The sequence below is a fragment of the Mytilus trossulus genome, chromosome 10 (genome assembly GCF_036588685.1).
Source record: "Mytilus trossulus isolate FHL-02 chromosome 10, PNRI_Mtr1.1.1.hap1, whole genome shotgun sequence".
In the NCBI taxonomy this organism is placed as follows: Eukaryota; Metazoa; Mollusca; class Bivalvia; order Mytilida; family Mytilidae; genus Mytilus; species Mytilus trossulus.
Window position 1 is genome coordinate 58,009,042 of NC_086382.1, and position 16,973 is coordinate 58,026,014.

The 16,973-nt window shown below is 31.8% G+C and overlaps 1 protein-coding gene across 1 annotated transcript; it reads right to left on the reverse strand.

The window, feature by feature from the left end:
- Positions 1–927: 927 nt before the first annotated feature.
- LOC134688246 (organic cation transporter protein-like) lies at positions 928–16,314 on the reverse strand. The gene is made up of 11 exons (XM_063548748.1): positions 16,136–16,314; positions 12,444–12,719; positions 9,998–10,181; positions 8,952–9,055; positions 7,699–7,853; positions 6,597–6,765; positions 5,639–5,863; positions 4,841–5,067; positions 4,101–4,282; positions 3,047–3,198; positions 928–1,980 (listed from the first exon to the last, which is right to left on the reverse strand). The coding sequence occupies exons 2-11, from the start codon at positions 12,596–12,598 to the stop codon at positions 1,911–1,913; spliced, it is 1,623 nt and encodes a 540-aa protein (XP_063404818.1). The 5' UTR covers positions 12,599–12,719; positions 16,136–16,314; the 3' UTR covers positions 928–1,910.
- Between the last annotated feature and the right edge of the window lie 659 nt (positions 16,315–16,973).

The following is a 16,973-nucleotide window of genomic DNA, read 5'->3' on the forward strand; positions in this document are numbered from 1 at the left end:
TATTGCAAATCCAGATCAACCCCGTACGCCAGGATGGCATATGAGTATTGTCACAAAGTAAACTAGCGTAACTTGATCAGCATAGAGAGTACTGATAACAAATCTGAAAACGTAATATTCAAAGATACATGTCAGAAGAACTGTACCACGAATACAGATCTTGTGATAGGCCATCTTGGTATGATGAACAACTTACGATTTTAAACAACAGAAGTATTAGACAATGAAGAACCGGGCATGTCATACAGCGTTTTAATCATAAGCCTAAACTTTAGCAGAAATACGTAGAAATTATAAATGAACATGGAAAAGTTATCACTGCCGCTGTTCATTATGTTGCGGGACGTATATATATTAGAATTTTAAAAGAGGTCCTCACAGACGTCTTTTTTATTGTTAGCCGATAGTTGACCGATTTACCTACTGAACAATAGAGACATGTAAAACAATGTTTTGTCTAACGATTTCGCTTTTACATCACTCGCAAAAGGTACACTGACGTCTGTTAGAAGTTGTTGCAGAATAAAGGAGGGATGTTTCTTTAAATATATGTACGAACAATTTAGTGCAATAAACAACGCTCAAGGAAATAAGACTGTTCATTTTATCAATTGTTATCAAATCATTGTAATAATTGTAATCATTTTCAACAAAAAAAATGATTATTCTGCCTGTAATGGCCTTTCAACTGACTGCCATATTTGCACTTAAACTTAAATCTATCAACAATAAATGGCATGGATTCATATAAATTTATGAAGTACAACGGGAATATCTTCAAGACGATGTCGTGAACAATCTGTTTTAATTTTGTAATCGATTGTGTAATAAATGAAGAACGTTTATTTGCCATTGCAAGAAAAGTCGTTGTTAATACAAAGTGTAAAGCTGTGTTGGAGATTCAGATAAATAAATTATGTACAAAACTGCCGAAATAACTTTTTTTTTTTAATTCTGTCAATACTTTGTAGATGTAAGTCATGGCTTTACATAATAAGGTTTACACACGGAAAAAATCTGTCTCAGTTACATAAAATATTTTGTTTTGCCCATTAACATCAAGGACAATATTTTATTAAGCATTATTATTTAATGCAATTTTGTACTCCTGATATTAACTTTTGGTCTTCCAAAATTCAAATACAATAATACTTTTATTTGTTATTGAAGACCCAACAAAGTGCAAAATTATAACGACATCAAACATTTTTTTTAATCTGAATCGATGCCAATGCCTTTGTGTATGTATATTTTAAAAAATGAAATGAATGATATTACGCTATTGCATAAAGCATTTACAACATGACACATAATAAGCAACATTTAAAATTCGTTTATGTCATGTTATATAAGTATAGATGGTAGGTTGTACTATGTACTATAGAGATAATGGTTTACGTGGACGGATCGGAACTAGATGGCTTTTATTCATGTAAGTACACACATATTATCATAATAATATAGCCTGAAATGCTATAGTTCACCCTAACATGTTGAAAATGTACCGATAAAGACAAATTCAAAATTCAATCTTGGCTCATGCAAGCAATATACACATAATAAAAAGTATCAACAAAAATATCAAACTCCCGGGTAAATAATAAAAAAAGTCCATAAAAGCTGCAGAAATACCGAATTTCCGGTTTTACACAAAAAAATCATATCTTGTACAAAAAATATAAATTATTCAATTATATAAACTGTTACCGGTTGTATTGCCACCAAGTATATGCATTGATTCGTTGAGATTATTTATGTCAATACATCATACATTAGAAGCTGAACACAATGGTATATATGTAACCAGCTGCTTTATGGTGATTAAAAGAGCTTTCTTCCAAACAAGACTCAGACGGTGTAACCTTTCACTGCGAACTGTCCTTTGCACTGTTATATTTATTTTTTATATTTTATGATAACAGATGTTCCTTTGTTAGTTCCATACAAACTTCAGGATTATTTCGGTCAATACTTTTACTTCTGCAAAAGAAAAAATATCCTTTTTATGATGTTGTTTTGTAATTTTAGTATGAATCAATATGTGACACTTAAGTTACCTTTTATTTATCTTATCTTTTTGTACTTGTGAAAACTTTGAATATTATATTTGCAAATATTTAGAACAACATTATTTACAATTTTGTTTTTACACAAGAACTCGTAAATCTTTTTCCCATTGAAATATTGTAGCAAAAGAACAAACACTTAGAATAAGGAGATGTGGTATGATTGCCGATGAGACAACCATCACCCAAAGAACAAATATAAGAAACTATATACAGAAAAACCCAACGCCTTAATTTATGACAAGATTTAAACCGAACAGCAAATAAAATATACAACAACAAACAACCATAATTAAGATTATGTTTTTTTATGAAATTAGTTTCATGAACAAAGTATTGCCTGTGTTGAGGAGCTGCTTAGCCGTCTGGAAAAGCTGTGTTCACTTATTGTTTTTGTTTAAGGATTTCAGTTGCTCAATCTTCTGTTTTCTCACTAGTGAATAGTAACTTTCAGTTTGGTTTGTTTAAATCTTTAGTTTTTATGTGTTCTAATGCTCATAGGTCTTCGACTTTTAGATTGTGATTGCCCCTTAATTAGTTAAAGAGGGACGAAAGATACTTGAAGGAGAGTCAAACTCAAAGATAGAAAATAAACTGCCAGCGTCATAGCTAAAAATAAAAAGACAAACAGACAAATAATAGTACACAAGACACAACATAGAAAACTAGAAACTAAGCAACACGAACCTCACCAAAAACTTGAGGTGATCTCAGGTGCTCCGGTAGGGTGAGATATTGTTCAATTATAAAATGCTTTATAGGATTTTACTCCTTCATTAAGTTATCTAACACAAAAGATAACTCCGGGTGTTTTTGAGATAAAACTGTACTACATTATTTCAGTTTGTAATATAACGTACATTTGTATATGCGTACAATTTTCGAGACGCCAGAAAAAAAGAATTGAAATATGGCTATATCTGATATTTAACTTGAGAGCATAACAAGTAGCAAAATAACAACACCATATAATAGTATACCTTTTTAATGCTAAAGCATCTTCTATCGTCTCTGGCATTTTCTTATTCATTGTTTCAGGCAATGTTAAAGCCATGAATCCACTGCCAAGCATCATAGATCCAAAGACAAGTAGTGGTAATGCTTTACCAAACGAACTCTCAATTAACAAACCCTAAGATAAATACAAATATTATGTGTTATGAAACGGACAGATTGGTGAACATTGTTTTTACTTGAAATCCATATAAGGGACGACATCAAAAGATCAATGAAGGATAAAAAAAACTTAATTCAAATAGTTTGAGGGTGGGGGGTTAAACTTGCTGCAATTTTTGTTTATCCTACATCGATTTTACATATATCTATATGGGGCAATCAATTTTTCCCAAATAAAGTTAAGAGGGGGTAGGGGGGTCAGTAAAAAAACTATCTGAATTAAGTTTTTTATCCTACATTGAACTTTTGATGTCGTCCCTAAATTAACAACAATCAGATCAGATCAAGAGTAGCGCTTTGAACTAGGACGTTCGAAATTAAGAAAGTGTTACTGTAGTTTATAGTGGCACATGGATAAGAATGTCTTTACAATCCTGGTATCTATGATGAGTTTAATTACTTATTAGGTTCTTCAAAAAAGCTTGCCAAAAAAAGCGCCTTTAGACAACACATTTTACGATACTTTTACACAATGAAGAATGTAACAATACAGAGAAAATTCATTTGTAGTTTTGTAAAACAGATGTCATTAGTCAGTGTATTATATAAGGCATGATTTACGTTAAAAGTTCATTGTTTAACGCATGAACCTAAACCTGAATCAAAACGATAAGGTTTTTCAAATGAATGTTACAAGAGATGATGCTGGTGATAATGAAATATTGAAATATCTTCGACTTTAAAAAGTGTAAAAGATGTAAACAATATATTGCTGAAAAATCTCCGTCCATAGATAAGGTATTAGTTCCAGTCAATATTAGACATAAAGGCATTACGCCTAACACTATGTATGAAATGTAAATAAAAAAACACATCCATATCCTCCCAACCTACAGTTCCAATACATATGTATCTTACCAGATCAGCAATATATGGAGATGCAAGGGAGCCAAGCCTTCCAAATATGCAAGATAGTCCTAATATAAAGCTACGTATTGATGTTGGAAATAATTCTGCACTTAAAAAATAAATATCGGCAAAAGCTGCTGAAATACCCAACTTTCCGATCATGGATAATGTTATTATTATCCATTGATGTGCTGAAATAAAAAAAAAGTTCTTAATTTGAACAGCAGAGAATTTGATAGAAGCACACGTTTAGAGAAACTTTAAACCTTTAAACGAACAAAAATAAGAAAAAAAAAACATTTGCACCTATCCTAAGTCAGTGATGTTCAGTAGTTGTCGTATGTTGATGTGGTTCATATGTGTTTCTCGATTTTCGTTTTTTATATAGATTAGACCGTTGGTTTTCCCGTTTGAATGGTTTTACACTGGTCATGTTTAGGACACTTTTTGACATGCTGCTCGGCGTGATTTGGGAAAGAAGCTAGAGATTGTTAATTGTCACTTGGATTATATTACTAACGATCTTTCATGCTAATAATTAACATTGCTTCTTGTATCAAAAAAGTAATATCCTAATTCGAGTATTTTCCTTAAACAAATCGCTATAATTTCTATTTCTTACAATGACTACCATAAAATATACAGGTTATATTGAAAATCTATTTCTCGAGGCTTTCTCGAGTTGCTATATCATCAAATAAGTAAGATGGTAAAATTATGATATTACAAAATCATTTATATTTACTTACTCTCGTTTCCAAAAATCACTGGAAAAATTGAGCAGAGACAAGATATTCCGCCAATAATCATACATGAACAATGAAGTGTTCGTCGTCCAATCCTGTCTAGAAATACAATACACAGGATATAAGCTATTATCTCCATAGTTACTGATACGGTAAAATTAACGTAGATGTCGCCACCAATTTTTCCACTGTTTAATGTAAGTCCATAGTATCCAGCATTAACTGTTATCCTGTAATAAACAACTCATTGGATACACACAATAATATGCTTCCTCATGAATTCGTCAGACTCGTTTTACATGGAACCAAGCAACCAAAAATATGTTAACATATAATAGTCAATTACTTAATCATTTTTTCTATCACAATGCATTTGGTCATTTGCCTAAAATCAATTTTGAAGATTCATTTTATGTTTTTAACTAATCGAAACAACTCAGGAATTGCCGTACATAATTGTAGTTCCAAATTTTTGGCATTTGAACAATGGAAAAAAAACGAAAGAATTTCATTCATGTTTTTGAAGTGCCAATTTAAAGGTGCTTGGACTAAAACTCATTATATGATGTTCTTCTTGCTGAATCAACAATACAAGTTCGTCGGAAAATGATTTTGTTGTTTATACATATCGCTATCGATGCCAATAGAATACGAAGATTTGTACATCAAAGAATTTTTTACATTAGTCATTTGCTTTAACATTATAACGGATCAATTTTTGTCTGCACCAGATGTGTATTAGGCAATTTTTTCCTTTGGTAAAAAGGACACGAAAGAAAGACAAAAAAACTGTTTTCTTACCAATTAAACAGCATAATCAAAGTTCGAATAACCATGACCCTTGACCTCAGAACTTTTTTGATAGTAACTAAAAAAGATCCTTTTATAGGCTGATCATCTTCACAAACTTCGATATCTTCTGGTATTTTTTCTGTTTTATTTACTTTCGCTATATGTGTTAAGATTTTTCCTGCTTCCTCTTTTCTACCTTTGTTCACCAGCCATCGAGGGGATTCATCTAGGATTCTGATTAAAAAAAAACACGGTTAATATTTTAAAAGTGGAAACATAATGGCATAATGTATTTATAATGCAAGCTGTTATTGAGACAATTGAAAATGTATGATAAAAAATGCACTTGGCTCTTTTTGCAAATAGTTTCTACGTAGTCCCTTGCATTTGCAAATATTTCTGTTTGGATATATTAACATGTTTAAATGCTTCTAGTCAAAGGTTAAGTGCTGTATATAGACTGTTATCTTGCAAACTAGCACGTTAAAATTTGAAATAGCACTTTTGTATTAACATTTTATACCAAAAGAAAAAAACAACACGTGAAACTTGTTCGTGATTACAAACACAAATAAAAGTACTTAAATTGTAAAGGGAAATTATCTAGATGTTTTCTTTTTAAAATTGATAGCAGTTTATTCCAGAATTAAATTAAATGACAATGAATATAAACATTACCGGTGTTATTTTAAATATATTAGCATTACTCTATACAATCAAAACATTGATTATTAAACTAGCTGTTAATTTGATTTGATAACACTACTGAAAATAATTAATATGAAGAAGAAAACACGTCAACGAAACAATAATTCGACAATTAGCCTAGATGAATTGCTTATATATAATTTTACTGACGGTGAGAAACACATTACCAGTAAACTACAATGTTAAGTTAAAATTTGACTTGGATCTATTGTACATTAACTAGAACTCCCTTCTATACTGATACCCCATTCATACTTGCTTCCAGTATATAAGAAAAAGTCCAATTGGTGCAGCAAACACGAGTTGTAAATGCCTCCATTGCCGTACGAAGTATGCAATGAATACAGTAAGGTATTCTCCAGTAGCCCATGCCACCTCTATTAACATTCCTGTCCATACCCGTTTCTTTGGACTGGCCATTTCCATACCTATACCAGAAAAATATACATAGTCTTAAAAGTATAGCAGAAAAATATACATAGTCTTAAAAGTAATGACTACATGTAATATTACTCTGTATTTCATTAAGAACAGCGCTGCATCCATAAACAAACATTCCAAAGATAATGATATAAACAACAATACTAGTTTACTGCACCAGATGGGTAATTTGACATTTAATATCGCTTCAATGATGCCGAGGCAAATAATATGAAAGTCCAAAACTATATATAAGCGGCAATGAGCTGGTGAAATAAAAGAGCCAAAAGTTAAACAAAACCCGGACAAGAAATTGAAATATGGGATGCTATGATTGACAGTATAATTGTTTAATCACGGTCGGATTGATTGATTTTGACTATTTTATTTAGTATGTCTTTTGTTCACGCATCGTTGTAAATATAACGGAATTTGATGAGACTGTCGTACAATTGAGAGGTTTAGCGCTATAAAACCATGTTCAATCCATTTTCTACATTTGAAAATGCCTACATACCCAGTCAGGAATATGACAGTTGTTGTCCATTCGTTTAATGCGTTTTGTCATTTGATTTTGCCATAGGGACTTTCCGATTGAATTTTACTCTGATTTCAGTATTTTTGTGATTTTACTCTTTTCTGATAGACTCGTTATTATGATAATCCTATGGATTGACATTTCTCGGTTTAGTAATGCCTAGAATATTGCTGATGTTATAAGTTCAGTATTTTTTGTGATTTTACTTTTTGCATCGTAATAAAAGAAAGACAAAGGTACACATTAAGTATACATCAAACATGTTTTAAGTTTACAGCATCATATCTAAGAAAAAAACTATGTTTTAAGTAATCAATATAAAAATCAATAGATTATCATTCATTCGTTCTTTATTAGTAACCTTATATTTTTGTCACGTGACATATACATTTAATTCACTTACTTAGAATGACTGCACTATTCCAATAGCCGATATTACCAATCCCGCTAATAAATCTCATAATTATAAAAGAGAAGTAATTTGGAATAAAAACTGTTCCAAGATGTCCTCCAAACATAAACATCAAAGACAAACAGGTTGCTATTTTTCTACCAAATCTACAAAAAAAAAGTGTTTAAGTACATTTGTTTTTTAAGAAGATGGAATGTTAAACAGACATTTAAATTGTTGACTGCTGATGTTTTTTTTTAATGTATCGCCTATAGTGTGTAAACATGACAATCGTAATATGTCTCTAATATCTTGTTTGATTTTAAATGTGTGGTTCATACGTCATAGATATAGGAAGATGTGGTGTGAGTGCCAATGAGACAACTCTCCATCCAAATAATGTACGTATTTTCTTTTTCGAAAACCTGTTAAAATTAAATTACAAAAACACCTATTTTCAAGGAAAATTCTAATCGGAAAGTCACTAGGCAAATGGCAAAATCAATAGCTCAAACACAGATTGGATATATAACTGCCATATTATTGACATGGTACAGGAATTTTCTTATGTAGAAAAAGTGTATTTAACCTGTGTTTAAAGCTAACTAAACCGCTTACTTGATTGGCAGTCGCATACAATTTCATTACTTGTTTATTGACAACGATGTGTGAACAAAACAAACAGGAATAATTATAGGTAAAAATAACAAATATTGGGGTACCGGTACAACCGTCATTAATGTGTTACAATCTTAATCACTATAAAAACAAGCAATTGTCAACACAGATAACCAATAAGAATATAGACAAAGAAAAAATAGCAATACACGAAAAACAAGAACACAAAAATTTTACCACAAATAACACTATGACGGGATATATTTAGGACCGAGCCACGTCAATTGGATATTACCACAAATTGACTAAACATTAAAAGTAATAACTTTCAAAGACAACAGAAAGAATACTATTAAACGCACTTGATGATAAAAAAAAACCCGTCAGAACTTAAAATCTACACTCTATGGCCATCGTGTATTATCAACAAGATCTTGGTATCTTCCGATGAACTTTTTTTTTAGAAAAGGCTAACATTCTTTGAAATACGGTTTACATAGAAAATTAGTCATTTTAGACTGTTGTAGTTAATTGCTTCATTTTATGATTGTAACTTACTAGTTTACAACGATTAAGGGTTTGCATGGGAAATAAAGTCATTCAAAGCATGTTCAGGTATTGCGATTCTGTTAAAAATATATACTCACATGTCGCCAATAGTACCAAATAGAGCAGATCCTACTAATGCTCCAGCAAATATCCCCATGCTAGCATGCGACTGCAGTATTTTTCTATCACATACAAGGTCGAACTGTGAAACATAATCATTATATATGTATATATATATTTGCTACACTAAAATTGTTAGCAATAGGATATCTTTTTTTATTTGATATTAAGCATGACAACGTTGTTCAGTTAGTGTTTGTCCTGTAGGTAGCTATATTCAATTAATTTGAAGGTTTACTAATTCAACGATTAAGTATCTGGATGTATGCACAATGTCTGTGTCAATTTTACAGAAACTAAACTTCCATTTCATGTAATGTCTTTCTTAGTTAATGGTTACTGAACAAGTTGGCTTTAAATATTATTGCTATATACATAATATGCACATTCATGGATCTACAATATGTCGATTCCTCCATGTATCTTTGCATTCAATTTGCGCAATTTCGTAATAACACGATTTCTATCAAGTTTTTCTTTTGTCTACTTGTGCACTTTATTGTGATCATGAATAAAACATTTCATTTGGAAATGAAGGTTCATTTTCGAGTGGCGCGAGATTGCTGTACGCCAATCAAATTAACGAATTATAATGAAACATACATGTCATGTAATTATTGTGTGTTACTTTACGATATACAGGCCAAATAGGGGTGCTTGTGTGCGCTCAATGTTTTCCCTTATCATGTGATGTGCCTGTACCAAGTCAGGTTATATCCAGATCGTGTATTGTTCTGTTTTGTTAGTCGTTGTTTTTATGTCTGTCATAGGTTTATGGAGTTGGATATTGGTGGCTGATGATGTGCTGTCCAGTATATTTGGTGATGCCTTTTCATCATATTTATGTATTTTTGGCTAGCTAAACACAATAAATTTGGCAATTAAATTTCCAAATTTGAAATTCTGCAATACTGGACCTATAACTGTTAATTTCTGTGTCATTTGATCTCTTGTGAAGGGTTGTCGCAATGGCAATCATACCACATCTTCTTATCTTTATGTGTATTGTGTTATATATACCCACCTCTGATACTAATGTAGACGTGAAGACAGATGTGTCGTATACCCAGCTGTCACATGTCTTTGTTACATTTCCTGTAATGTTTACAACTATTGAACATTCCTCATCAAATAGCTTTGGTTCAGAATTGTTGGTGTATACATCATGATGCTTATAAGAATCGTTTGCCAGGCCTGGAATCTTGCATCTGACGAGAAAGGAAAATATAGAGTGTAATTAGTTAACCTTACAAATGTAAAATACAAAGTATATAGAATCATAAGGATATTACATCTATGATAGAATTATGGCAATTTTTATTTTGATGCTGACTTTATGCGCCAGACTATCACTATAGAGGATTTAGACTTGATTATGTGTTATTCTAGACGATAAGTCTCTACGAAGACCTTGTTAACATTGATACTCCTTCAGAATCAGTTAAAAGTCTTTGAGTGTTAATATGTTTTCTTAGAAATGGGGTAGTCTGATAGTAAAGTCAGTAAATATTTTGATATACATGCTTAAGTGAAATACTTGAGATAGTCTTTAAGTGCTAAACAGATATTCAACACTAATTTAAGATTTTGAAAATAAACTTTCGGTGACTTATAGTTGTTAATCTCCAAGTCATTTGCTCTCTTGTGGAGAGGTATCTTATCATTGGCAATCATACCACATCTTCTTTTTTGTATTATCTGTCTAATTGCAAGATTCAATGAACACGTTTCGTAAACCTATAGATCGAATACTTCACAAGATGCTGAAACGTAAAAATATAAAAGGCTAAAAATTTAGCTTCATTTTGAAATTATCCATTGATTTAAACATTTTAAAGCATTTCAGAGTTCGATAATTGTACAAAACATCAAAACATGTTTAGTATTTTTAAAAGAAATGATGAGGGTCTGGATGGTCAATCTTTATTCCTGTATCCGTTTGTCATTTATTCTGTGTTTCTCTATTCTTTGATGTTTTCCCATTATATTCTATTCTTTATATTTTGATCACCATTATTCTCTAATGTTAGTTTTTTGTGGTATTTTCCTTTTCATTCTTTACTGTGTACTGTTGGTCTCTTGTTATCTATTTTGTAAACGCCCTTCACATTTATGAGGGTGTATAAGGGTGAGAGTTTTAAAAATATTTTTACAATTCGCACATGATGGTTAATCAATACTTTCTTCACAGTCACCGGCAAGAAAGTAAACATTCAACCCTAAATTTTCATTTAATTTTGAGAGAATTATCCAATAATTTTGTTTCTCCTTAAAACTTTACACATATTATACCCAGTTATTATTGAGTTATGCCGCTTTTTTTCCTCAAGCTAGTAAATGTGCAAGAAAGTTTGATAGACTTTAAAAGGCAAAAAATACATGCGTCTCCATTACGTAATAGTGTCAAATGATAATTTTAATTCACATCTGTTAGTGTTGCTGGGACGAATAATAATTATACATAATTTACAATCAATCATTTTTGTTTTACATGAATTAAGAATAAAATAGAAAACGCCAATTAAGGAAAGATTGACATTTACTTCAACTTGGGTCTTGATATGAAAGTGTAAGGTTAGGTGATTTTTATTTTATGTCTTTCATGTTAAAATTAAAACCAAAAAGAAATAGCAAAAAACCAATGTTGTTTGAATTTATAAAAAGCCATACATTTGAAATGTTATGAAAATAACTTAAAAGTTACATTGATATCTTATTCCTCGAACCCAACGTTCATGTTTTCTATTGCCATCCTTTACTATACACTTGACAGAATTAAGGGTTTGATAAAGTATGTGTATTTCAAAGGAAGTGGTCTCATACAGGCCAAACAATGTACAATGTACATCTATAGTACAAAATAACAGTACATACGAATCTAGTATACCTATACAATCGCCGTATTAGCCTGCAAGTACAGAAGATCCTTTTTCGCCTATAGCAACAATAAATATATTCCTATGTATATGTGTGATTCCCTTCGCCTTAAGTGAAAAAAAACCAGAACATATGATCAAGTTCGCCCATATATTAAAAAGAATCTGTATAATACTCTGGGGTATAATATGATCCAAGCTGTTTGCCTACAGTTAAAAACAAATATATGACCACATTCGCCTTTACAGTAAAAACAATCATGTTTGCCAACTATAAAAAAACCAAAAACGGTATACCATTGAAACTGCTCGCCTACGTGCAGTAAAAAAAAAGAGTATATACCAATAAACAAGTTCACCTAAAGAAAAAAATGACATAAAATCATATCCGGTATGAACTTGTTAGCATACAGTTAAAAAGAATATATAAAATTGAGAAAGGAATTGGTGAATGTGTCAAAGCGATAACCACCCGACCAAAGAGCAGACAACAGCCGAAGTCCACTAATGGGTCTTCAATGTAGCGAAAATTCCCGCACTCGTTGGTGTCCTTCAGCTGGCCCCTAAAAATATGCATACTAATACTATACCTACCTATGATCCTGTTCTCCAACTGTAAACACTGTTATGATAGTCATGATGGCACACCACATTGCTGGTATCACTACCAGTAAATATAAACGTTTCTGGTACATCCCAAAACCACCAAGCAGTTCAATGACATCGTCAAACTTCAACTTTTGTTTCATTTTGTTCTTCTATAAAAGTCCAAATCGTTTTGGTGAAATCTTTCTTTGGGAGAAGTTCTCACGTGTAATCCAGCTCCTTTATTACAGTTTCAGATGTGAAGCTATGGCGCATGACACAAACCTTCATTAAAAATGGAAAATTTTCCTTCTTTAAATATAGTATAATAAGACTGTCTGAAGATGTATACTCAAGGATTTTGACCTGGTTTATCTTATCTTCGACCATAAGAGTTTGGTCAATACTATCAAAATGTCTCACAGGAAATGCATAGATAACTTTAGAATAATGACCTGTATCTAGATATTGGATATTTTCATTTTTATGAATTTGAAAAAGCTATTTAAATGTACACATTATAAGTTCTTTAATCAACTTTTATTGTACAAATACAAATGTTTGCAGATACTTCAAATTTACTACACTGGTCATAAAACAAGTTTGAAATGCATAAAAAGTCAAAGCAAAGTATGTTAAACGGTTTTAATAATTCTGCATAAAAGACAAAATTTTCGAAAACGAGAAAAAAAAAATGCTGAAGAATTAAAATGTACTTTTAAACTGTTGAAGGAGATTTGATGTTTTATCAACACTTCAAACAATAGATGTCATTCATTGTGTTTACAGAAGACCATCTGTTTATGATAAGATAAATACTAGTATAATTATCTAAGACTTTCAGGTTACGGTGAACGTGCTCCTGTTTATATGTCAGGGGACTGAGAGGCATATTGCCATTATTTTGAAAACGTTACTGGAAAATCACCGGTATAACGATTTTGTCGTAGATTACTTTATAATTAGATTTGTATTATATGTTCTAAAGTTAGTTGCTACTACAGTGCATTATACTTGTATTTTATACGTCCTTTTGTTGAATACCAGTGGCCTTCTAATGCTAGAAAAATAAAGTTAAGATACTACTTTACTAGGTAGTTCTAGCATTAACGAGAAACGTTAAAAAAATACACAAAACTATATACAGTGTTAAAATTTCCGAGTAGCACAAAATGTTTGAACAGAATAGTAGAAGTATGCAATACAGCGATTATTTCTGTTCATTAATTTGTTTCTTTGCTTGGAAATGTGGAGTTGAAAAATAAATATTTCGGTTGTGCTTTTATATATTTTATACATCCGTTCTAGGTTTATGGAGAGACAAAAGAAAAACAAGATAAATTGTGAAATTAGAAGACAGAACGTTACAATGAATTTGTTTAATTTTTCATTAAATTTTGCACATTGCTTTGGAATGAAAATATATACACGATGGTTGCAAGATTGGTCACATTTCGCACCTCAATATTTACATGTATATGCATGGAACAATTTTCTTTTTAAAATTACAGTATCCTGTTTTGAATATGCATACGATCCGTTTTCGTCCTCAAATTTCACTTAGCAGGACCTATACGAACCTGTTCTTTGACCTTTTAAAAATCTATGAATCCAGTTGCCCTTGAAAAACAATGATCATGCTGCGCAAGGGATCAAAATGGTCATGCGTTGAGCATCCTCTCTAACACCCTTTCCTCGTACTTTTAAAATAATTTTAAAAAAATGTAAATATCTTGCATAATAGTTTCACATGCAGTTGACGGGAGATCTGTTTTTTATAGGTGTTTTGTTTTCATAGAGATCTGTTGTCAGTACGTATGCATTTTTTTCAAAGTTGTCGCGGCTTTGATGCGAGAATATTTTTGTTCATGTTGGTAACCATTTGCTTCCTGTATTTTGTGTTGCAGAATATGCATTTTCATCCTATCGCGTCCAAAGTTATTCATTTTCAGTTCTTAATCGGCAAAGTATTTTTGTTATTTTCATCTTCAAAATCCTCCTGCACATAAAGAATATACAATGATCGTCCCTTATAAAATGCAAAGTAGTCAAGTTTATTTAAAATACTGCCATAAAATTCGTCGACCCCTCAGTTGTCACATTTTCTGTCATCTAAAGTCTTTAAAAAATTAATAATGTATACGGCATAATAAATTTTGAACGATATTGTAAACATTTCTGTCTCAAACAGTTGAAGGAATCGTAATCTTATTAACAATATAAAAACGAATATGTGGTATGTTTGCCAATGAGACAGCTGTCCACAAGAGACCAAAATGACACAGACATTATCAACTATAAGTCACCGTACGGCCGTCAACAATGAGCAAAGCCCATACCGCATAGTCAGCTATAAAAGGCCTCAATAAGACAATGTAAAACAAGTTCACCAGTTGACCAATTTTATCACAAGAAGAAAATACATATCCCTTCCCTTACATTTGTATGTTAGTAAAATATTATCAAAATATGCCTATCCTTGCAGGATAAACCTGAGTATTTCGACACCCTACTTAATCCGACTTTTTTTCTCTTCTGGTCCCCCAGAGCCTCGGATTATACCGGTTAAACTGTATGCATGTCAACTGTCAGGGTGAATCCAGTCATTTTAAAAAGAGGGGTTTCCAACCCAGGACAAAAAAGGGGGTCCAACTATATGTCGCCATTCAAATGCATTGATCGGCCAAAAAAAGAGGGTTCCAACCCCAGGACACAACCCCCGCCCCCTGGATCCGCCAATGACTGTTACTTATTTCGGAAGTAGAATGGAGCCAAGACCAAAACTTTAAAATAACTCAAATCAGAGAAAATACAGGGATCAAAGGTTAACTTTCTCAATGCAACACGTTAAACAGTTGGAAAATAACAACAGCCCCCTTGAAAAATATAAACAGAAAAATAAGACGGATAAGATGATGCAGTATTTAGGTAATCACTACAATCAAAGTACAGAGATGTCGACATAACTTTGAGGTCAAATCAGGTTCGATTCAGTTGCCATCCGTATTAATACATACTGACAAATATCATAATGTTATTAATAACAGAATTAATTGTTAGTGATGTGTATAATACAGCTTAGTTCATTAGTTGAGGGTACTAGTATACTAAATGGATTTTGATATCGAAAACGGTTTTTAAATTACCCATTTTGAAACTTTCCCATGCAAAATATACGCTAACACTACAGGTATATTTTACAACATACCCTTTTTTGGGTTTCTAACTTTCTATTAACCAAAAATGTTTAGTTTCGTATTGCTTTTTAAAAACATTGAATTTTAAACTTTAAAACGAAACAATAAAAGGCTGTATTAAGACAATACGGGGGTCCTCATCTTATACACAACATATTCAAAACCGGATCCCTCCATTTTGACATGTCATGCATATGAATACAAATATTGAGGTCCAAAAGTTATATACTTATATTTTAATCCCCATGTGCATATCTTGCTTTCCGTACTCTTCTTTCTATGAAGTGTAGATATTTGAACAATTTTACTATTTTCATCATTGTTCCTCTCATTTTACTGATTTCTCTATCAAGTAGAGACGGATTTCGGAGGATAGGATCCCCCCCCCCCCCCCCCCCATTTGTGAAAAAAATGGTTGATTACCGGGTATAGGGAATCACTGAGGTATGACTGGAGCAGCCCCCCTGTCATACCAAAACTTAAATAAATAAACAAAAATCCTACCTTTCTCTATCTGTATGTTGTCCTTTAGCGTACTCTAGAGTAAAAAATGTTGGTGTACTTTTAATCTCTTTAGAACAGTGAACTAGGATACACAGATAAGAGGGGAATAAAAAAAAACAATCAACATTGCGGGAAAAAACTTAATGCTGTAGACAACAAAACGCTATTCGTCAGTGTCAAAAGTTATAAAAAGTGATGGGCAAAAATGTATAAATAGGTTATTAACACGGTTAGGGATATCATATACGAAGTTTGCTCACAGATGCGGCTTACATGTAACATATAGTTGGCATACAGACGATCAGCAAGAGAAGAATATGATATAACATGATTTATCATATACTGAGTAGTAAATACAAGTAAATTGTATGTGTAATACAATCAATGTCAATCGTTGATCATAGGTCACGGATATATAAGCATTATCAACCTCTTAATGTGTTTTAAAAATAGACTGGTTTCCAATCGCAATATTCAGTATGTTACACATTCACTAGTACATTGTGTAACGTGTGACGGGAACCAGAATAGTTACGTCATGTCTCGTAAAACATCATGATAGTTAGTTGCACTTTAGGTAAAGGTATATATATTTCAATTTTAAAAAGTGATTATTATTTTTTTTTTCTAAAAAAAACACACTATATCAATCTACAGGCACTTGTCTCAGAAAAAAAAACACAAATTCAAAGACAATTTCTTGTGAATCAACCCTCAACCAATATAATTCCTCGAGCAGAGCTCTTTTGATCATATTATTCGGTGCCTTACCTTTGCGCGCATTACCATTACATTTGCGCTCAAAAATCATAACGTTTGCGCTCAGGTTTTGATTACA